At 46.0% G+C, this 23215-nt stretch overlaps 1 protein-coding gene across 1 annotated transcript; it reads left to right on the top strand.

Moving 5' to 3' along the window:
* Window positions 1-985: 985 nt before the first annotated feature.
* LOC148527211 (inositol monophosphatase 3-like) lies at window positions 986-19597 on the top strand (the record flags this gene model as incomplete). The annotated part of the gene is made up of 2 exons (XM_088469347.1): window positions 986-1610; window positions 19435-19597. Coding segments are annotated over exons 1-2 (544 nt in total), but the record flags the coding sequence as incomplete, so codon positions are not given.
* Window positions 19598-23215: the final 3618 nt, after the last annotated feature.

Below are 23215 nucleotides of genomic sequence, written 5' to 3'. Positions count from 1 at the left end.
GCGTAGAGATCTGCCATGAGCCATTCCGGCGGCTTCTACACATTACTGAATCTACCCCTCAGTGTGACTTAACCTGTTTGCCTACGTACTGACTTTCCAATGGTTCCCACCATAGGGATAGCCTTCAGAAAGCGATGGTAAACAATGTCTTTGTTCCAATGACAATAGATTTACAGTTCAATTCCGGGAGGATGATGGTGGTAACCATTACTGGCTTCATTCCTATGGCTGGCTGCCATAGTTTGGTGAATTCACTACGTACACTGTGTCCATAGCTAAGCTCCTTTGTGAAAACTATTTCTGGCCATTGCACATGCCCACAGGAAAGCCATCAAGAAATAGTGGTTACATGCCATCGTTAGGTATGTTCTGATGGCATCCCTACCACTCTTGGAGATCCAAGGGGGGCATCCAGGTGCGAGGGGGCATAATGTAGTGAATCATGTCAACGTGGCCTCGCCTCCCACTATACAATGCTGTCGTTTGCAGCATTGTGCTGAGCAGAGGGCCATGAACCATGTTATCAAGCCCCCGGGCACCCCCACTACTCTGGGTTTTGGCAAGGATCCAGGAAGCTGGTCTGCTCTCCCAGGAGTGCGGGAGGACTCCCAGAAATGTGGGAGTCTCTGCGTCTCTCGACGTTTTGAGAGTAGACAAGTAATGTCCTATGTTTTACTCATTCTACTGGATAGTTAAGTGATCTGGGATGGGACAAAGTTAGAGCAGTAACAAAATTTTGGGGAATTCAGATGCCTAAATCCCGCAGAAGTCAGATAAAAATAAAAAACTACAGCCATGTACAGGCAGACCCGAATACTTTCCACAGTGTAGGAGATCTCAGGGCATTTCTCACTACACACATACTGCTGCCACTGGGAAATAAGTGGAAGAATACAGGAACCAGGTTGCAGCATGAGAGGTGTGTACATGGAGGAGGGAGGGAGCACACGAGAACGGAGTCACCGACCTATAGGAGGCTCTGCCCGTACCTAGTACAGCCACGCACACACCGGCCGCAGGGTGCTGCTGTTATGTCACCAGGCCTCAGCCAGTGAGAGAGGCGCCTCTCCTCCCGACCCGGATGTAATGCGCGAAGGGAGCAGGGCTGCAGCAGCTGAGCGCCGCACTCTCAGGACGGGACGGGAGGCAGCTGCTGGCATGCGGTGAGACACTGACCCGCTGCTCCTCCTCCGTCACTGTCCCTAGCCAGCTCCTCTCTCTGCTCCGACATGGCGCCTATGGGCATCCGCCTGTCCCCGCTGGGGATCGGGGTGTTCTGCCTGCTGGGGCTCGGGGTGCTCTATCACGTGTACTCCGGGGTCCTGAGTTGGCGGTTCCCCTCCTTCTTGCTGGGGGAGCGGGCGGCGGACACGCCGGATTTGGTGGAGCGGGCGGGCAGCGCCGTGGACCTACGCGAGCTGTTGGCGGTGTCGGTGCAGGCTGCAGAGCTGGGCGGCGTGGAGGTGAAGACCGTGCGGGAGAGCAACAAGCTGAACGAAAACCTGAAGGGGAAGACCAGGGAGGGAGCGGATGACAAGATGACTCGAGGGGATCTGCTCTCTAACAAGAAGATGGCCAATCTCCTCAAGAACACCTTCCCCGGGGTCCAAGTGAGTGTGCACATACATGTAATATGTCCATGCAGTGTGTTTATATTCATGTCATATATAGCCCTGCTGTGGGTACATATACAACAGACCCTCCAACACGACCAGTTCCATTAGGTACAAAATACTCTCTCTGCTCCTGGACTTCCCACCTAATGTATGATTGCAACCACCTGTGCTGAAACACCTGTCTCATCTGTTACCTAGTTCACCACAGGTGTCTGCAGTCATCAATTAGGTGGGAAGTCCAGGAGCAGTGTGTTTTGTACCTGACGGAATGGGTCATGTTGGAGGGTCTGCACCCTTTACATAAAATCAACTTTATGTTCACCTACTAAAGTATTGCTCATCTTAGTCTCCTTTATGGCTTAAGTCAGTATTTCGCATGGGTCAGACACTATCCCTAACTGTGGAGAGTTTGTATATTCTCCCTGTGCTTGCGTGGGTTTCCTTCGGGTGCTCTGGTTTTCTCCCACACTCCAAAAAATATACTAGTAGGTTAATTGGCTCCCCACAAAATTGACCATAGCGTGTATGTTTGTGAGCATGTGGTAGGGAATATAGAGTGTAAGCTCCACTGGGGCTGGGAGGGTAGGTATACAGCATATAAATCTATGCTAGGAGTGTGTTACATATAAATCTATGCTAGGAGTGTGTTACATATAAATCTATGCTAGGAGTGTGTACGTGTTGCATATACATCTCTGCTGGGAGTGTGTATGTGTTGCATATAAATCTCTGCACTGAGTGCATACATGTCATATATAGAGTGTTGCGGTGAGTGCGTACCTGCCCGCAGCTCGACTCATTACAGAACGCGAGTGCCAGTCTTAGCACAGCATTCTGCTGCCTCTCCACAATATAATAATATATATATATATATATAACAATTAGTGCTGAAAAAAATGTATGCAACAAAAATACAGCGAAGTAAAAAGTCCAAAATGTCCACACAAAAAAAAGTGGTTTTTTTTTTTTTTTTTTTTCAACAAAGTCTAAACAATGTATAAGTGCACAGGAAAATCCAAGTGTAGGACGGCCAAGCTCCTTGTCGGGATCCACACCACCTCCTCCAATCTATAATACAATAAATGACAAAGGCGCCTCCTAGTGCAAATGCCACCAATGTGAATTAAATGTAACTTATAAGTGAACCTGTGCCATATGGATAAAATAATTGGGCTTATCTCATAGTTTTTAAATGGGTCCACACGAAGTCATCCACATTACGATTTTTTTAATGGATTTAATAGAACTTCAAAGAATAAATACAAGAAAAAACAAACCTAGTGCAAGATGGTTTTTACAAAAGTAACAGCACAATTGGGTATAAAATTGCTCGTACAATAATTTAGAGAAAATAATAGCTTATCTGAAGAAGATTAGATCAGCAGATACACCCTTGTGGATGTATCTGCTGATCTAATCTTAAAATAAGCTATTATTTGCACTTGTTTGAACAAGGAGGCGCCTTTGTCATTATCAATCTAATCTATCTATCTCTATCCCTACAAACAAGTTTATCTATCTTGTGTGTGTGTGTGTGTGTGTGTGTGTGTGTGTGTATATATATATATATACACGCACAGTGAGTGTCTACATACATGTAACATATCCCTGCATTGAGTGCACAAAGGGTATGATGACACAAACATGACCGAATATTCATGCGGTTATACTATAACATGTACCACTGCTATAGAGACACCGTATCAGTCCTGACAGAGGGTCACAAATCCCACACCTTGGCAACCATTCTGTGAATATACCATAGAGCTGCCAACCTCTGTTGTAATTACATTGACAATGGCATCTAAAAAATCTTACAATTGTTGATGGGTTTTATTTTAAGATATTGATGGACTTCATGAAGGGGTAATAGGTCTTTTACGCTCTTGGAATAATTTATGGCTAATCCGTGTACATGTTTGAAAACTGATGCATGTATGGGGGGATTTAATTGTTTTTTTTGGGGCGCTCTGGTAAGTAATGGGCGCCCGACGGAGCAATTCATTTGTTGCTTAATTGGATGCAATACTGTGGATGCCCACATTTCTGAGGTGGCGAGCAGAAATGTGCGAATAGTTTTGGCTTTTTGGTGACCAAATGGCACTTTTCACTCTGCACCCATTAGTTTAGACGGGTTTAGCTATGTCGGCGCCCATTAATTATCACTGCCCACAAAACCGTTGAATCATCCCCTTAAAATATGTTTTCAACACAAGTATGTAAATGGGTATGAGAAAATATTTGTCATAGGTGCATGTTTACAAAAGCACAACTTGAACATGCTTCTAAACCAATCATGCGCATATTAATAGCATACATAAAGAGCAAGGTTGTAGTAGTGGATAGCATTACTAACTCACAGCCCTGAGGTCATGAGCTCAATTTCTGACTTAGCACTCTGTGTGTCGTTTGTATGTTCTCTGCTGTGGAATATTTGTGCATGAGTTCTAACAGGTGTTAACACCTGTATGTGTATAGCCACTAAAGTAAAATCTCCAACTTTCTCAGCTTGAAATTTTTTTAATTAAAATGTTAGAATGATATGCCAAATGCACAACGCCTTCAGTGTCTCATTATAACTTCATTATGAAAATTGATGACCTTGGAAACGCTCCTAAAATGGTAAATTTTACTTGATCTATATATATGCAAATCACTAAAATCTCCATTAATAACACTTAAATAATGTTGTTGTTGTTATCATTATTATCTGATGCTTAAATAAATTCCATTAATTAATTCTGGGTGCTTAAAATTTCCAGTACAGTGTGCATTTTCTTTCAGCCTTTAGACGGGCACAGTCTGTGTGTGGTTGCTATGCATTCAGTATGATTTACCGGCGGCCGTATGGCCAGCGGTTCACATCGTGGCAGCCCGACAGAGGAGGAAATCCCGATCATCCTAAAGGTAAGTATAAACTAACCTAATTTTACCCCCTAACCCTCCTTTAGGGTGCCTAACCCTAACACCCCCCCACCCCCTATCCCCCCCCGTGCCTAAGCCTCGCCTCCCCCCGGGGGTGCCTAACCCTAACAGTGTTCTCCCCAGACATTTTTTTCCTAATTATGTGCGCGCCGGGAAAAGAGCTATCTCCCTTACCAATCCAGCCCGACAGGTCTCTGGCTGCTCCCCCACCGGCTCTCAGTCAAAAGTGCCCATTACGCAGTGCCCCCTGTATTTGTGCCCTTCATAGTGTCCCCTGTAGTTTTCCCTTTTATGCATTGCTCCCTGTAGTTTAGCTTTGCCCTTATGCAGTGCCCCCAGGCTGAAGTAGTGCCCCCAGACTGGCCCCTTATGCAGTACCCCCAGGCTCAAATAGTGTCCCTTATGCGGTGCCCCCATACAGTAACTCATACTCACAAAAGAAAAAAAAATAGACAACTTACCTGATCCCTGCTCCAGCCGACGACCGCTGCTCCCGGCCGGCACTGCACTATGGGAGAGAAGTCTTGACGTCTCTCCCGTCAACCGCTGCGGGAGGAGCCGGAATGGGACCTCATGAGTGAGCTCCAGCCGGCTCCCTCCGTGGCCACAGCAGCCAATCAGAGTCTGTTTGACTCTCATTGGCTGCGCTGCTATGACAAACGCACAGCTGCCACTGGTGGCTGTGTGTGTTTCTGTGTAGGGCAGAACGCTACTCACTGCGGTCTACCCTACACTTGTGGGACACTAGTGGTGGGTGCGGGCCCCGGTGCAATGCACCGGTTGCACCGCCGATGTTACAGTGCCGGGCGGTGGGGGATTTTTACCGCCCGGCAAAGCGTGGGGAGAACGCTGTATAACCCCCTACCCTGACCCCCCGGGAGCCCTAAACCTAACCCTCCCCCCTGTCTGCGCCCGCATCCCTTCCTTCGGATATGCCGGGCGTCGGTAAAATTACAGATGTCTAGATTTAGACGCCTGACATTTTACCCTCGCTGGGGTTAAGTAGTCTGGAAGCCGGCGGTCGGCATTGCGTACGCCGGCTTCCTGAACGAATACCGTTGCTATTGCTAGCCTGCCTTTTCTTGTAGTATTTTGTCTGTAGAAGGTTAAGTATTGTATAGTAATAAAGGTAAGAGTTAAGTACTACAGTATATTCCAGTATATTTTTTTCGACGAAAATGCATCTAAGTTTCCATGCGAAGCAACTAGGACACACCAGGGGAACTGTGCTGATTAATTTGCAATGTAGTCGCTGCAGCTTTTTTTAATTCCAAGTTCCGTTTTTTGCCTCATATACAGACTCTGGTGCACACAGATATACAAGTGTTGCATATAATGTTAATCTTGGAGTCTGCTTGTGTGTCCTAGTCGCATCGCATTGTGACTTTGGCCCGTGTTCAGTTATAGGCGAAAAGTTGGGAAAGTTTTGCCTGTCTGACTTTCCACCTCATGCGCCTGTTTCAGAGGCGAAATCTTTCCATGCGCATCCCCGCTTTTCACCTAATTCAATTCCAAAACAGGCGAAGCCGGAAAGTACTGAATAGATTGGGGGAAATCAGTCTCTACCCCCAAAACAAGAGTCACGGACACTGGAAATCAGTACAGATGTGTACTAGTAGCCCTAATAAAGGTACATTGTGTCATTACTTTGTGAAAATAAATAGTCCTGTCAAATTTGGGGTACTTGAAAATGGGTGCTAGCATATTTTTTTTTGTCTCTAAAGTGAACTTTAAAAAAAAAAAAAAAAAAACTGTGAAAAAACAACCCTGCAATCCCAAAAACACTTGGCCCCTCCTTAAAGCATGCCAAAGAAATCTATTTTGCTAGTTTTTATAGTTGTCCCCCCACTTTATACTTTTTTGCCCCAAAAATTTCTATTTTGGGGTGTTCTGAGGTAATTTTTTATTTTTTTTGCCTGTTTTGTCCTTTTGGTGGGCTGTCCCAAGGGTTCTGAGTTGTTATCCCACATTTGCACCCCAAAATAAAGATTGTTGCAGTTTTTTTTCACCTGCTATCGTTGGAGATACATTTCCGCCTATTACAATGCATTGAGTTTCCGCTTAGGCAAAATCATCCTGGAATTTAATATGGAGAAAACAGGCGGAAAGTCAAAATCGTCAAACTTTTCTCCAAAGAGCACTTTTGGCCTCTAATTGAATCCGGCCCTTAGATGCATTTTCAGCAAAAGAAAAGACCCGCCGTTAGCAGAATAGCAGGGTACGTGGCGTCTCACACCAGGCAAGTCTCACTGTGTGCCGTATTGAGGCTAGATGTATGAGGACACATCTGTAGTTGTGTACTCATAGTGCAGTTGTAGATAGTCGCTTACACTGTCCTGTGTCATGTTTCTTTTGAGGTACATTTATTCCCTTCAGAAACTCAGCAAGAATGTGTCCATCAAAATAAGAACTTTGGGCCTGATTCAGAACCGCTCGCAAGCGGGTCGATGGTCCCCCACTGCGCATTCGCATGCCGGAGCCGGGGGGCGCATGCGTGAGACCCGGCCAGCGACGGACGCTCCGTCGTTACGGGTCTCGCACCAAAGCGGGGCAGCTGTCGATTGTGATTGACAGCTTGCCCCTTTTTGGAGACGGCAGGTGGGGTGGCTAGTCAAACGGAGGCGTTCCCGAAGGAACTCCTGCCGTTTGGGGGCGGCTCCACTGACATCACGAGCGATGTCAGTGGGTGAGCTTCCGGCTCTATTAGAGCCGAAATCTCACTGGGGCTTGCAGGAACAAGACCCTACCAAAAGGGTCTCGTCGCAAGCCCCGAAGGTCGTGATCATCGCGACCATCACCTGGCCACTCGCTAAAGCTGTGGGTGGTCTTTAAAAAAAAAAAAAAAAAAAAAAACAGGGACGCCCTGATTCAGGGCGAGCGCTCTCAAAGAGCGTCCGGCTCTGAATCAGGCCCTTTGTTCCTTTTGAAAATAAGCTGAATGTGTACATTGGGTTTTAGTACTAAGGTTAAGTGATTGGTTGCCCCAGCAAAATAGATAATACACTATTTAATGCAGATTGATCAGGGAAAACACCCTTTAGAGTTCATTTAAATTCCTTAAAAAACTAAAGTTAACAGGCTCCCAGCATTTCCTAAACTTGTATTAGTAGTCTAGTTAAACTTCTGTTCATCAATATGTAAATAAGCATTTCACAAACTGTGTGTTTAAGAATTTAGTTTTCTTTGTGGGATTAGTGAGTATACTTATGAAGTGGAGAAAATGCCAGAGAGAGTCTTTATGTACACTTCTTTCCATTTAACAAGAGGTTAACACTAGATAAATGATTTTTTTGGTGGTGACCTATTTTGTACCCTTTCTTCCCTGCATTGGCGACCAGCGAAGCCGGAGAAGTTTTGTTTTATATCCCCTGGATCAAGTTGTTACGCACATGTGTGGCTGTTATTCTTGTACCACTTTACTGGTAGGATTAGGCTACCGGCAACAGGGAGAGAACCCTTACTGCGGGCATTCTCAGAGGAGCATGACTTTATGGGGTTAATGTGTGTGATGTGTCGCAGCATATCATATCGCCATGACTGCACCTCAATTTCGCCCCCTGAGCTGTATGCAAAAATCCTTGGTCCTGGGGCTACCGTAAGTGTGACTTATGTGCGCATTTACTTGCAGGCCTTGAAGACATCATGCGCTATTGAATTGTATCATTGCAATATGCATCAACCAATTATGGGGCCAATTCAATTCGGCGTGATGTACTCCAAAAAGAAAGGATTGGTTTTATAATGGCACACATGCATAGAGAGTAAATTTACACCAATAACATATAACGTTTATTAATTACGTTAAAAGGCTTATTACTGTGACATATTAAAAACAAATAAGATGATGATCGTGAAAGGAAAAGCAGTGACAAAAAAAGTGATATTAAAAAGAAACACACTGTATTATAGTGTGTATGCAATGTATTTTTTGAAATAATAATTTCAATTGCTCCCATACACTACCAGGTTTTCATTCCAACCAGCGAGATTGATCAGATATCTGACAGATAATTGTATAGTGTATGCACAGCTAAATTTTCACTTCTGTTGAATACACTTTAACCAACTATTAAATAAGTGTATCAATAATAGTGTTCACTCTAGCTCCGGCGGCAGGCAGGATGCCAGAGAAGGCGCTTCCGCACGCACACCCCAAAAGGGGGCGTGGCTATTGAAAAGGGGGCGTGTCTATAAGACGCGTCACCCTTTTCGTCACTGTTATGGACACGCCAGGCAGCCCCCAAGCGCTGCAGACAGGGAGAATAGATGTCGGGCGCATGCGCCCAGCGTCTATTCGCCGGCGGTGACCGGGTCACCGCACATTTCCCCACCCGTGGGACACTGCGACCCGCGGGTGAAGACGGCACCCGCAGGCTGTGAGGGAAGGATGCTTTTTGCCCTCCAGAAGGAGGGCAGGGCACCGCGCCCCGCTAAAACAGCCTAGCGGGAACGCTGTGTGTACAATTATCACAAGCAATAAGCTCAGTGGATAGTATATAATTCAGCTAGATCCTTATTTGATACATTGTAATCAATACTATATGAAGAACTGTTTAATATATTACTAACCATGGAAGCAATATATTGATGTGTGTTATACACTTCAGTGAAATTTTAATTTATGTTGGATACAATTTAGCCAACAAGTGCATCATTCTATTGGAGAAATCCTGTGATTGTGCAATTATCATTACAAGCCATAAGCTCAGTGGATATTATATAATAGATTATAATGTATCAAATACAAATCTATTCTATAGAACTGAAAACTTTATTTTAATTTAAATATACCCATTCCCTGATATATTTATTTTAGTGTCTACTAATACTTTCTCAGATGATATTTGCTTTTTTAGGAGCTGTAATTAGTGTTGTATTCTCCTAACAAACCATTAACAAAGAGCACCTTAAAAAAGATAGAGAGAGACCTTTTATTGTAACACGGTCTAGATAGACGTGTATTGCTGTATATTCTATAGACTCTAGAGCAATGTTTTATGCCAACAGCATGTGATCTATGAAGAACATTACAAACACAGAGCCCTTGTAAGGAGTGAAACACCAACTCCTATGTTAATCCAGACGCCGGGACCCCGACAGGACGCTGGACCGATAGTCCAGCGCCGGAGGTAAGTATCGATGTAGCCAGGGATGTGGGGGGTTAGGTTTAGGGACTTGGGGTTAGGCACCCACCCAGGGAGGGTTAGGCTAGTGAAAGGGGGGGTTAGGTTTAGGCACTAGGGGGGAGTCTAGGGTTAGGGACCCCCCGGGAGGTTTAGGGCGCGGGGAGGGGGAGTTGGGTTTAGGCGCTAACGGGGGAAGGTTAGGCACTAGGGGGGAGATTAGGGATAGCACCCCTAAAGGAGGGTTAAGGGGGGAGAGAGGAGGGTTAGATTACTTACCTCCGCGTCGGGCTAGCGCTGTCAAAATTTGAACCGGCGGCTACACAGCCATCAGATTTTCAGTCCCATTTCACCTGATCATTTTTGTGTAATTTATAGAGCAAATATTTTTTGCCAACAGCATTTGATATATAAATATACAAATATACTGGGCCCGCATATGTCATTACAGATACATAAGATAATACCTGCCAGCAGCATAAATTGATACCTGTAATTTGCTGTACAAATTGATAGTGCGGGGGTTCCTGCCAACAGCAACTATTAATTAATAATATCTCATTTTAGAACTTAATCTGGATATATATCTTGGTATATTGATTTCATAGTGGACACTATAACATCAGTGATTTCTATCCTAATTGGGAATGGATATTTAAAATACGTCAGCAGTTGAATTTTATCACCATATTTCAAACACCTAAGCCATATTAGTTCTATTAATAGAATTAATAGTAAGTAATTGAAGACAAGGACTCTTGTATACAAAACTATTCAAATTAACTATATACTCTGACGACACACAAAACAAATTCCTGGGAGGTTACCAATAATTTAAAAAAGGACCTTGCATGCACACTATGATACAGTGGGCGGAATTCAATTGTTTCCAACCCCCATCGCGCCCGACGGAGCTATTCATTTGTTGCTTCTGTCGGGCGCGATCAGCTGCCAGCGCTCCATTTCAGCTCGCAGCCCCAGGGGGGTGCGAGCTGAAATCTGCGCATAGTGACCTGTTTGCGTGCCCAAACGGCACTTTTCGCGATCAGCGTGAAAAGCTGGAACAATTGAAGCCGCGAAAACAATTGAATTCCGCCCAGTGTTTCTTTTTAATATCAGTTTTTTTGTCAATATGTTTCCTTTCACGATTCTCACCTTATTTGTTTAATATGTCACAGTAATAGGCCTTTTACTGTAATTAATAAGTTATGTTATTGGTGTAAATTTACTCTCTATGCATGTGCGCTACTATAAAACCAATCCTTTCTTTTTGGAGTATGTTCTAGTTTATATTGGCAACAATACAATTTGTGGCAGTACCCCTAGATGTGATTGAATTGTACGTGATTATAATATGGGGTTAGAAAAATATTTCAGATAGTGAATAGTGCAGCAGCTCTTTCCCTTTTCCTTTGTATTAATTTGGCGTGATGTGCTGCGCCTTAGCACAAATCGGCCACATATGGTCGTGCCAACGTCACAAGTTGCAAAGCCGGGATGGTGCGATGTGCTGTTCCGGAACGGCACACCACGTCCATTGCATTGACTTGAATTTTTCCGTATGACTGTTACCTCAGGGGTGTGGTAAACTGACCTTTAGGTGAGAAAAGTTGAGCAATAAAATAGCATTTGCCTGTGTTCCAGTGGCTCACGTGATACCAGGACCCATTTTTATTTTTTTTTTGCACATTTTATCCCCAAGAAAAATAAAATCTAAAATGGACTTATATTCTTAGTTTATATAAAGTAGACATGATTTTTAATTGGTTTATTTCTCCTTTATACCCTTAAAGTTATCTAAATGGTTAACAGGAAGGTAGCCTGCCATTTGTATATATGTTCTTCCTTGGATCACAGTGTGTAGGAATAGTGCTATACTTGTATATAACCCCTGAAATGATGTACTTATTTAGCCTGACCCACTCCCCAGAGAACGCCTACATATCTGGGCAGCCAACATGTTTTACCAAGCATGGCTTTCTACCACAAGGATCTTCTGATTTTAGTGCTTTGCTAAACAATGAAATCCTTTTCCCCCAGATTAAGAGAAATATGATTCTGCGTTTTATTATTAATATTAATTTATTTATTTTTTTAATTTAGCAGCCATGTGTTTTCATGTACACCTAGTGCACTCATCATGTGATAAGCTGATTCTGCAAGGATCATAATTGCAAAGCTGCACGCAGGCAGATTTGCGCTTGCGATCCTTGCAGATATGGTAATGCAACAGGAGGCATCACTCCTCCTGTGCATTACTTATCCAAGCTGCGTTATCCAGCAAAGCAACGGATAATTAGTGTACCATCGGCCAGCTGCGGTGACCCATGGGCTCCCGCAGCAAGCCGCCGCAGCTTAGAGGAAGAGGCCAGGATCTCCGTCAGCCGACAGAGATCCTGGCTTCTTCCCTCCCCCCGCAACAGCGGCAACACACCTCCGTTTTGGAAAATGGAGGGCATCGCCACCCCCTCCCCGCCCACAAACGGCAGCAGACTGTCAATCACTGCCAGTCTGCTGCAAGTGCGTTAGCAGGACCCATTTTGCACACACACAGAATGGGGCCTGCACAGGTTCCCAAACATCTGGAATCTGCGTTTAGCATTGCACTAGCGTACACTGCTGGATCAGGCCCTGTGTACATTGTATAAGGGTCTGAAAAAGAGCCTTGCCAAAGCCATTGCTAAAAGATCCTCCCTTCTGGAAATAAGATTTTTTTTGTTTTGTTATATATTTTTAATTCTGAATACTGCATAATAATAATGACCACCTCCTCTACATAAGTGTGCAGAGGGCTTCAAGTATTTGAGTTGAAACTGGCTGACCTTGTGCTCACTTTACTAGTGTAGAATAGTGAAGATGTACACTGTATGTAGCAGAAATACCTCTCGGAAATGTGCCGTAAAGGTGACAAAGTCCAACTTCCTACAGCGTTAATACTGCTTTCTCCCCTTTCCACCGAATAAAGGTTTACAATGTTTTTCTAGAACACTCCTTAGTTTACTATTATTTATGACCTGAATAATGACCATGAGGGGACGTCAGGATTGTTTTTATTACATGTGTCACTTTAGTGTGTGAATGTTTTTGTTCTATTAATAGCTTCTCCACTGAAGGTCAGTACTTTAACTTGCTACCTGTAATAACAGCCCCCTTGTACAGTTCCCTAGGCATCATGCACCATGTTTAGCAGATATTTAATTTTGTGTAGTGATCTTACTGTAATAAACAGGTGGAAAAGATGCATTTTCTGTTGTGTTGCTTGCCATGCATTAACATTTGCTGTCGTTAATAGACCTACATCCTGCACTACCTCAGAGCTGGGGGAGATTGGGCTGTGTCCTGTACATTTAATGGGACAAAATGCTTGTGGCAGTGTGCCTCCCTTCAAAAGCAGCACTAAATAGCTTGCTGTGGCTTCCGCTATACAGTGCATCCGGAAAGTATTCACAGCGCTTCACTTTTTCCACATTTTGTTATGTTACAACCTTATTCCAAAATGGAATAAATTAATTTTTGTCCTCAAAATGCTACACACAATACCCCATAATGACAACGTATAAAAAGTTTTTTTGAGATTTTTGCAAATTTAATAAAAAAAAACAAACTAATGAAATCACACAAGTGAAGCGCTGTGAATACTTTCCGGATGCAGTGTAAGTGTGAGCCCACAACTTGCTATAATTTTCTTCTTGGACACTGAGCCACATTTTTACTGCAAAGCACCATGCCATCTTTCACGAATACCCCTTTTCCACTGCCGAAATAATCCAGGTTATTGCCGGGTCTACCTCAATAGAAAAGAGTCCCTGAAAAATAACCTGGGTCGCGACCAGGATTGAACCTGGGAACGACCCGGTAATGGTCTGGTGTAAACTGCATGACCCGGGTTGTACCTCAAACCAGCGGATTGGCTTGTTTCAGTAGCGCTTGAATATGACATAATCTCCAAGTGTTCACTAATGCCAAAAGTCCCGGGTCACGGAAGACCCGGTTCTGTTTTGAATGGCTGGACCCAGTAAATAACCCCGGTCCAGCCTCCGGTGTAAAAGGGGTAAAATCCAGCTCCAATCCGTGCTCGCTCAGTGTCCCCAGTTAGAGCCGGATTTTTGGTGGAAAAGAGGACTCTTACCTTGTTAAATCCTTTTTCGATGACTCCATAGGAAGGACGATGGGAGTAGTCTGGGCCCCAAACAGTTAATTTAATTACCCAGCAGCTTAGGGCTTCCTCTGCCCTATACCACGCCCCCAACCCACGGTCAGCCAGTTAAGTTAGCAAGCCCACGGCAAGGAGTGACAGACAGGAAAGACAGGCGCACACACACAGGCAAGGTGCGTACAAACCGGTATCACAGAAACTATCCCCCGCAAACCAGATGAGTCAGGGTGGGTGCCCTGTGCCCCCTGTGAAGTCGAAGAAAAGGATTTATCAAGATAAGATCATAAATCCTCTTTTCTTCCTCCAATATGGGGCACAGGGAGGATGATGGGACTTCTTAAAGCTGTCCCCCCTATGGGAGGCAACACTCCTGAATTGTGCTAAGAACCCGTCGCCCAAAGGCCACATCTGCGGAGGCAGATGTATCAAAGGCATAGACACAAATGAAAGTATTGGCAGAGGACCACGTGGCAGCCTTACAAAGCTGCCCTGCAGAAGCGCCAGGTTCAGCTGCCCACGAGGCTGCCACGGACCTAGTGGAATGAGCAGTTCCCACAGCAGGGGCAGGAAGATCCACCGCAGAGTAGATGTGGCGGATAATCAAGTGAAGCCACCTGGGCAAAATTTGTTTAGAAGCTGGCCAGCCCCACTTATGAAAATCATACAGGACAAACAGAATCAGATCTGCGCAGTTCTCTGGTCATGTCTTCGTAAATCCAGAAAGTCCTCACTACATCCAGAGAGGCCACCTCTGGTGAAGAACCTGGAATACTTAAAGCTGGTACCACAATCTCCTGGTAAATGTGGACCTAGCTACAACCTTGGGTAGGAACCCCAATTGAGTCCTCAAGACAGCCCAATCTGAATGGAAGATCAGAAAGGGGGAGCGACAAGACAAGGCGCTCAAGTCAGACACTCGCTGGGCTCACGTAATGTCAAGTAAGAAGACTGTCTTCAATGTTAGCCAACAAATGTCTGCTGTGTCAAAGGGCTCAAAATTAGCCATCTGGAGAGACCAAAGAGAGATTCCATGAAGCCACCAGAGTTACGCTGCACGGATAAAAACATCTGTACGTCCGGTAACCTTGTAATCTGCTGTTGAAAGAGTACAGACAGGATGGAGACAAGTACTCTCAAAGATGCCCAAATTCAGATCCACCTGCAGAAAAGCAAGGACTTCAGAGAGCCGAAAGGAATGATGATTAAAATCTCTGGCCAAACACCAGTAGGTCCGCTTAATGTGGAGATAAATCTTTGCTTAAGCATAGTAAGGATGATTCTCCTGGAAAACCTCTTTGCTCTCATGACTGATGTCTCAAGAGAAACCCGGTCAAAGCAAGATGGGCCTGATCTGGATGGAAGCACAGATCCTGACACACAAGAGGAACGTCAATGAAGAGGCCCAGAACATCCGCGTACCACACCTGCTGCGGCCAATTCGGAGCCACCAGGATAACCGTGCCACCTTCCAATTTGACCTTGCGGAGAACCTGGATCATCAAGATTGGAGGGAAGACATAGATGACCTCCCATTGAAGAGGACAATTTGAATTTGGTGAGAAGTTCCGAATAGGCGACACTTTTTCGCCGATTACAGCTATTTGCCTCTAATTGGATACGGCCCTATGACTGAGAAATATGCAAACCTTGGATTGCATGGCCTGAATCTTGTCTGCCGGAAGTAAGACATGCTGAACCCTGAAATGCAGCCGAGCTCCCAAATGCAGCACTTCTGAGAAGGCATCAATGTAGACTTTTGCCAATTGATCATCCACAGACATCTGGCGGCTGGGCCAGGAGAAAAAGGTTTGTACAGATAAAGCAAGATTCTGATGCCCCTTCGAAGGTGCGCTGTCATGACTACCATGACCTGTTCAGCGCCTTCAAATTGAGGTTGGGCCGAAATGAGCCATCCGGCTTTTGCACTAGGAAGAAGTTGGTGTAGAAACCTCTTTCAGATGCGGGAACTGGTATGATGACACTGGAAGCCATAAGGAAGTGAACTGACTGAGAGCTCTTCCTTTCCTGGATCTGCTGCAAATCCTGTGGAAAAGAACTGCGCTGGAGGACGTGTCTGAAAAGTCAGTGCATATTCTTGAGACTACACCCTTGACCCAAGCTTCTGTTGTGGTTCCCATCCAAACGTCAGCGAAAATCAAATGCCAGCCTCCCAAACTGGTGTCCCCCAGGTGGAGGCCCGTCCTTTCTTGCGGCAGGCTTGTCACCAGTTTTGTTAACTGGACGCTTAGTGGACCACAACTACTTATAACGTAGCTTAGATCCCTTGGTGGAGGAACTTTCGAAACTAGATGACACCTGACATCCTGGACTCCACCACTGGTACCAACAATCCTGGCCAACTCCTTACCAAACGCTTTATAGAATCAGCATCTGTTCACCAGGCTCATAACCAGAGGGTTTTCCTGGCCACAACAGTAGATGCTGACACCTAACTGTCCATGTTTGTCAGATAACCTGTAGATCTTTAAAAATGTGTTGGTTAGTAAAGGTGCCCATACATGGGACGATTTTTAACACTGTTTTGGCAGTTTCTACAGGTTGGACAGACCAATTGTTTGAAAATAGATGTAGTTGTCTCTCCTGCAACCCCGACGCGCGTCCCCGCCGTCTAGTTGGATCGCAGATCAAATGATTTTGCAGAGAGATCCCAATCGATCGTGTACGATGTGACACACTTCTATGCATCTTATCCTATGATCGTAACGATCAATCCAACACCATTTGACCACATCTTATGAAAAATTTCAAGGGAAGAATTTCAAGGGCAATCATCCAACTCCTCTTTCCAACTTTGAATCTAACCGTGTATGGGGGTCTTAACTGGATGCACCACCTGTGGATCTTTTATATTTGTCAATTAGTAATGACTACACCTGTCTACCAGCCAGGAGATCTGGAAAACATTAACTTTTACTTTGCCACCCCTGCTTTAAAGAAAACATAGCGCACATGCCTGTTATGATTATGGTCATTAGTTGGTTGAAGTCATTAATGACTATTGACCGGTGTTCTAACTGGGGCCGGGCGGGAGGGGAGAGATAAAGAGTGCAAATCTGTGGTGGTTAGAGCAGGGCTTGACAAGTTTTTCTAAAATCTAGGAGCCAGGATGAAATTGTAGGAGCCAGACCACCGCCCCCCCCAAAAAAAAATTTACAGGAGTGAGTAAGGAGCAAAGCTTTGTGTGTTATGCAACCTTTATACACACACTACTAGTCCACAAAATGGTCACAGTTGAATTGATACAGTAAAATGGAGGCTCCCTCACTACTCTGCACAGGTCCCCTGCTCCACCCTCCTGTACTAACGGACCACATTTCACATAAAACAATGGTGCCAGAAAGTACAACAAAACCCCCCTCCCTTCATGGTCACACCACTATCCCTCTGAAGCCACTCCACAATCCCTGGCCCCGCATAGACCCTACTACCGGAGAGCTCTATGCAGCCGTAGATAGACAGCCAGGACGTACAGGAGGATCAGCATAGACTGGGACAGACAACTGGGATCAGCGCAGGCCGGGACGGACGCAGGCACAGCAGTCACCGCAGGCAACACTCAGCACATGCACTCCCTGTGCATGATGAAGACCGCAATACTATAGGCACAAATCTCCGCCAGAGCTGATGAGGCTCTGCTTCCTCCCTCACTGCAAAATCTGGTAGTCAGGCAGCAAAATCTGGGAAATATATATATATATATATATATATATATATATATATATATTATTTAAAATTGAGGGCTTGGAATGTCAAATTTTGTTCTTGTTCTAAAATTTCTGGTTATGGCCCTGCCAGAAAAACTGTACATGTTCATAACGACCCAGGTATCTTTCTGTAGTTTGTAACCGATACGTGTTCTTCTGTGGGCTCCATCCAATTAGGTGCGAATTACTCGTGCCCGGACTCACACATTTTCTGCAAGGGCTGCAAGCATAAATGTCCAGGATAAGATCGGGCCGCCGGGGGAGGGGGAGCGAATTGCAGTGACGTTGCCGGCTTGTATATGTAGTTGCCACGGCAATTTTCCCCTTCACACCTAATTGGATTGATCTCTAAATGCTTCAATTGTTAGCATAATAAACTAATCTCTTATATTTTACTTTCAAAACACACAAAACCGGTACACACAGGGTAACATGATTCATTGATCTTTTTTCTATAGGTATTTTACATGGGTGTATCATGACTTGTCGACGGTCATCAGGTGGACACTGACCATGTTCACATTTATCATGTCTACACAGATGATATGTTGACATGATAAACTGTCAACAAACGGTCCCTGGTGGCCCAGTGGTCACTTACCTTCTCCCGGTGGCAAAGGTAGCTCTCTAAAGCTGCCCACACACAGCGATATTTTACCCGATTTCAACAAATCGTGTCGACAAATTGTGAAAATATGGCCAAATCGTGAGTGTCCAGTCATTATCACGATGCCAATGCGCATCCCCACTCGTCGTACATCGCATCTTCAGATCTGCCGTGCTGTGGGGCAGATTTGCCAATCTGGGACACAAGCACTGGCTGCACGATAGATCTTAAGTCAGATTGGACATTTTTTACTCCAAATCGTGAGTAGGACTGCCAGGGGAGAGTTCAGGGGAAATCGTACACAACGTGGGATCGTGTGCAGATCGCTATGTGTGTGGGCACCTTATGTCATCTTGGTGAACATTTGACAGCACCATTAAGACTGATATGTAATAAGGTGTTTCTGTACAGGTCCTTCCACTTTATATTCTAACAGCGTTAGAGCTTATTTAGCAGGCTTTAAGAGTGTGCATTGAATGTGCACCAGATGAGCACATATGAAATATCCATTTGTACACCTCAAATTCCTTTAGAGAAGGCAACCTTTTTTTTTTTTTAGCATTAGAAGGTGAAAAATCCCTTTTTTTGACTTATTGCTATAAAAAAGTGTAATTTATTGACCTGTTGATCTAAAAAAGCATTAAAATGAAACTAATGTCTAATTTCATGGCATTCCTTTTATGGTATCATGGAATTTTGTTGACACACACCCTTTAATTCAGGTTGCAAAGTGCATTGCCAAATGTATATTAACAGTATCCGAAATGTAAATATACTGTGCTTTGGTGAGTAGAATCAAGGTATTCAGCCAGTCCTGGTACATAGTTATGGAGGCAAACTAAGCATACAGTATAACTCAGGCTTTCTGCCTCCCTTTGCTGAACAGTGAGCTGCTGTGATCAGAATTGACAAGCATCATAGAAAGTATAGGTGCAATTTTCCCAGAAAGCACGTGGTTTAGGAGTAAACAATAGCTGTATCCATATTTCCTCAGCACTCCAGGAAGAAGACACAGACTCCATCTTGTCACAAGCTAATTACGCATTTTTGGAATGTGCCTTCTGTTCATAAATTCATTGATGCACTGTATTTGATGGCAGAGTGATGCACTGTATTTGATGGCAGAGTGATGCACTGTATTTGATGGCAGAGTGATGCACTGTATTTGATGGCAGAGTGATGCACTGTATTTGATGGCAGAGTGATGCACTGTATTTGATGGCAGAGTGATGCACTGTATTTGATGACAGCTGTTAACAGAGTTGCTACTATTCTTTTACAGGTGAACACTGAAGAGCAGCTCGATGAAGATGACAAGGATCCAGTCACCTGGAATCGAGCTTTACCTGATGAGATAAAAGATATAATCAAGAATCCAAAATTGGTCCCTACAGAAAGTATCACAGTATGGATAGATCCACTAGATGCAACATATGAGTATACAGGTGTGTATGTATATAACTATAATTTGTATAAATCTAATCTATATCGCTATCTATTCCAAAATGATGGCACTCTCTTTGTAAACCAACTTGCCAGGGTGCCCTTCCAATAACACAAGTTTTGGCTATTAAATAACAAGACAGTACTTCCGAAAAAGAAGCCATTCTGCTTTGGTTACAAATGGTGTGGGAGAACATTGACCTTGGACTATCCCAAAACTGTTTTGCTAGTTTCACCCCTTTTGCACAGATATTTTCACTTCAGGGTACATAGGGTATCCACAGGATACCTTGGGGTATAGGTGATGACGTCAGGCATCGGGCACCATAGTTAAGTTTCAGCCTCCCAGGATGCACTAGGGTCCCCCTCCTATACCCCGCCCCCGAGCCAAGGCATCTCAGTTTAGTTTGGTGCCCGGCCGGAGTCAGATGCACCTGTTAGAGGGGGGCTATGAAGAGCCCCTGAAGTTTCTTCAATGCAGCTGTGGCTGCACATCTGGAAGTACAGCATGGACAGTCAGTTCTGATGTCCATGCTGTCTTCCCTACACCCCTGCCGGTACCAGAACGCCGGTACTGATCCAGGGATGCTGGTAGGCATCTGGGGTCACAGCTAGCGGTGACCCCAGATGTTCAGGACCATGGCCGGAATCAAGGGGGACAGCAAGGTAAGCAGGTGGGTCCCCGCTGATACATGGTCCAGAGTCCCCAGGCAGGGGGCTCCCTGGGGACTGGCTGCAGCGTGGAGCCAGGTTCTAAACTGCGCTTCCACTACCCCCCTGGGACAGCAGGACCGCGGCAGAGCGGTAGCGCTGCGGCGTCCCAGGGGTTAAATGCATGCCAGGGGAGCGCGCCTTCCCTGTCTCACAGCCGGCGCCTCCCCCGCTGCACACAACCCTCTCTGCACACGCCGACTGGCCCTAAGGTCTGTGTCTGCAGCGCTGTGTCCTACCAGGCTCTGAGTCTGTGTAGTTGAGGATCAGCGCTGATAGTGCAGGAATTGATTTCTTTGCATTGTATGTAACCTATGCTAGCGTCTGCTGCCTGTACTTTTATTTTCTATCTGTCAGCATTTAACTGTCCCTGTTCTTTCTGCTAAAGCCTTTGCGGTGCGGTGCTTGCAGGGTGGTCTCACACTATACTAACGAGTATCAGTGAGAGGGGTCACATACTTACCATTATGTCTGAAAGTGATTTTCCTCTCCAGCTTTTATGTACTACATTCAAGGTACCTATAGCGGAGGGGGACGGTAGTGCGGAGGGACTATGTCGACGGTGTTATTCGTTGACGCGACCGATTACGGTCACGGCTCCGGTACAGGAGCCGCCCTGGGCTTGTTTTGCCAAAGCGCTTACAACCCTCGTGGGCCAGTTAGCTCCGCAGCCTGCCTTCACTCAGATGGGTTTGTCCCAGCAGTCAGTGGTGTCGTCACCCATGCAGGGGTTCCCGAGACAACTAATGGTACCCCACAGTCTCCCTGTTTCCCCTCCTCAGGTCATGAGCCTGCGTGGGTTAATTCGTTAACAAGCTCTGTACAGCAGTTGTCAGAAGTGTTGCAAGGGGAGTCTGTGATGCGGCCGGTGGCGTCTCTGTCTGCTCCTTATGAGGACGACGACGGGACGACCGACGATGGGGAGATTCTGGATCTTTCTGACCAGGAACCTCCCCGTCCTAAAGAGTCGGATGCTAAGTCTAAGGTGTATATACCTGGCCTTATTCGTGCAGTCCATTCTGCTTTAGTTATTGAGGATGAGGAGCTTCCGGTATCAAAGTCCAAATACGCCTTTTTTTCAAGGATGTTAAAGGAGATACCACAGTGTTTCCTCTTTCGGGACAATTAGTTGACCACCTAGAGGAAGCATGGAAACAGCCAGGCAAACGATATCCGCCTCAAAGGCGTTTAGCAGTGGCGTATCCGTTTGCGGACAATTATTTTGCTAAGTGGGAATCCCCTCCACAGGTGGATTCTCATGTGATACGCCTTTTCCGTAGTGCCACATTACCCATGCCATCCATGTCCTCAAGGATGCTACGGACCGCAAGGTGGAGATCTGCCTGAAGTCTGTCTATTCCCTTGCGGGGGGGGGGGGGGGGCAGCGCGGCCAGCTATGGCCATTTGCTGGGTTGCCAGAGCTATGGAGCGCTGGGCTGATACGTTGGAGGCGTCCGTCGATTTCGACTGAGCCGACGGAGTTGATCGGCAATCTCCGGGATTCGGCCACTTATATCAACGAAGCGGCCTTGGATATTAGTATCCTGGCGTCTCTTATTTCTTCGGCAGCTGTGGCTGCTCGGCGCACCTTGTGGTTGCGATCCTAGAAGGCGCACGCTGATTCCAAAAAGGGTTTGGAGGCGTTGCCTTTTAACTGAGAAGTTGTCTTCGGTCCGGACCTGGACAAGATTGTAGCCACGCTGGCGGCAGCTAAATCGGCATGTCTCCCGTCGGCTGCTGTTCCTTCTCGTTCAGGTACTCCGTCCTTTCGGCCTTATAGGGCCCAGGGCAGGCCTAAGGCACAGTCCTTTCCCCGACAGGCTGGCCCCAAGAAATCGGCCAAGCCCCGGAAGCAGGCCTGGAGTACCAGACGTCCGGCCCCTAAGTCAGATGACAAGCCTGCGGCCTGACGGTCCGGGCCTCCCTTTGGGGGATCCCAAAGTGGGAGGCCGCCTGCTGCATTTCGCCCGGTGTTGGTAGGTCACCACGACAGACACTTGGGTTCTCGAGGTGGTCTCACACTGGTATGCCCTCTCCTTCCGGCACAGACCCCTGGCTCGATTCTTCAACACGGATCTACCATCAGACCGGAACAAAGCCACGGAGCTGCGGAAGGTTTTGCACACTATGCTCCAGGCTGGAGTTATAGTGCCTGTTCCATTCTTCCAGAGGGGCCAGGGTTTCTATTCCAATCTCTTTTTGGTGCAGAAACCCAATGGGTCGTTTCGTCCGATTCTCAACCTCAAAGCTCTCAACAAATCTTTGCGGGTGCCGAAGTTTTGGATGGAGACTCTACGGTCCATCATTCTGGCGCTGGAACCGGGGGACTACATGGTGTCATTGGACATACAGGACGCTTACCTGCATGTCACAATCCGCAACGACCACTTTCAGTTCCGGGCGTTACCTTCTGGACTGGCGACAGCACCATGTGTTTTCACCAAGGTGATGGCGGTCATGGCGGCTTTCCTGCAGCTGCAGAGAGTCCACATGTTGCCGTACTTGGACGACCCTCTCTTAGTGGCAGGCTCTCCGGAGCTCCTTCTCCGCCACTTGGACCTGACCATTTCGTTACTGCAACGGCACGGCTGGTTGATAAACTGGCAGAAGTCAACCTTGATCCCGTCTCAGCGGATTCTGCACCTCGGAGCCTTATTGGACTCGGGACAGCAAAGGATCTTTGTGACGGGGGAAAAGATCTCTGCCTTACAGTCGAGGGTGCGCAGTTGTCTGCAGAGCCGCCGGGTGTCTCTGCACTCGGCGATGAGGTTACTGGGTTCCATGGGTGTCGGTATTCGACATGGTGGAATATGCCCAGTTTCACTCCAGACCTCTGCAGCACCTGATCCTGTCCAAATGGAATGGACTGCCTCAGTCTCTAAAATCCCAGACGATAGTGCTCACTCCGG

This window comes from Taudactylus pleione, unplaced genomic scaffold (assembly GCF_031769625.1).
Source record: "Taudactylus pleione unplaced genomic scaffold, aTauple2 ptg000090l, whole genome shotgun sequence".
Lineage (NCBI taxonomy): Eukaryota > Metazoa > Chordata > Amphibia > Anura > Myobatrachidae > Taudactylus > Taudactylus pleione.
This window is presented reverse-complemented; position numbering and strand designations above follow the sequence as displayed.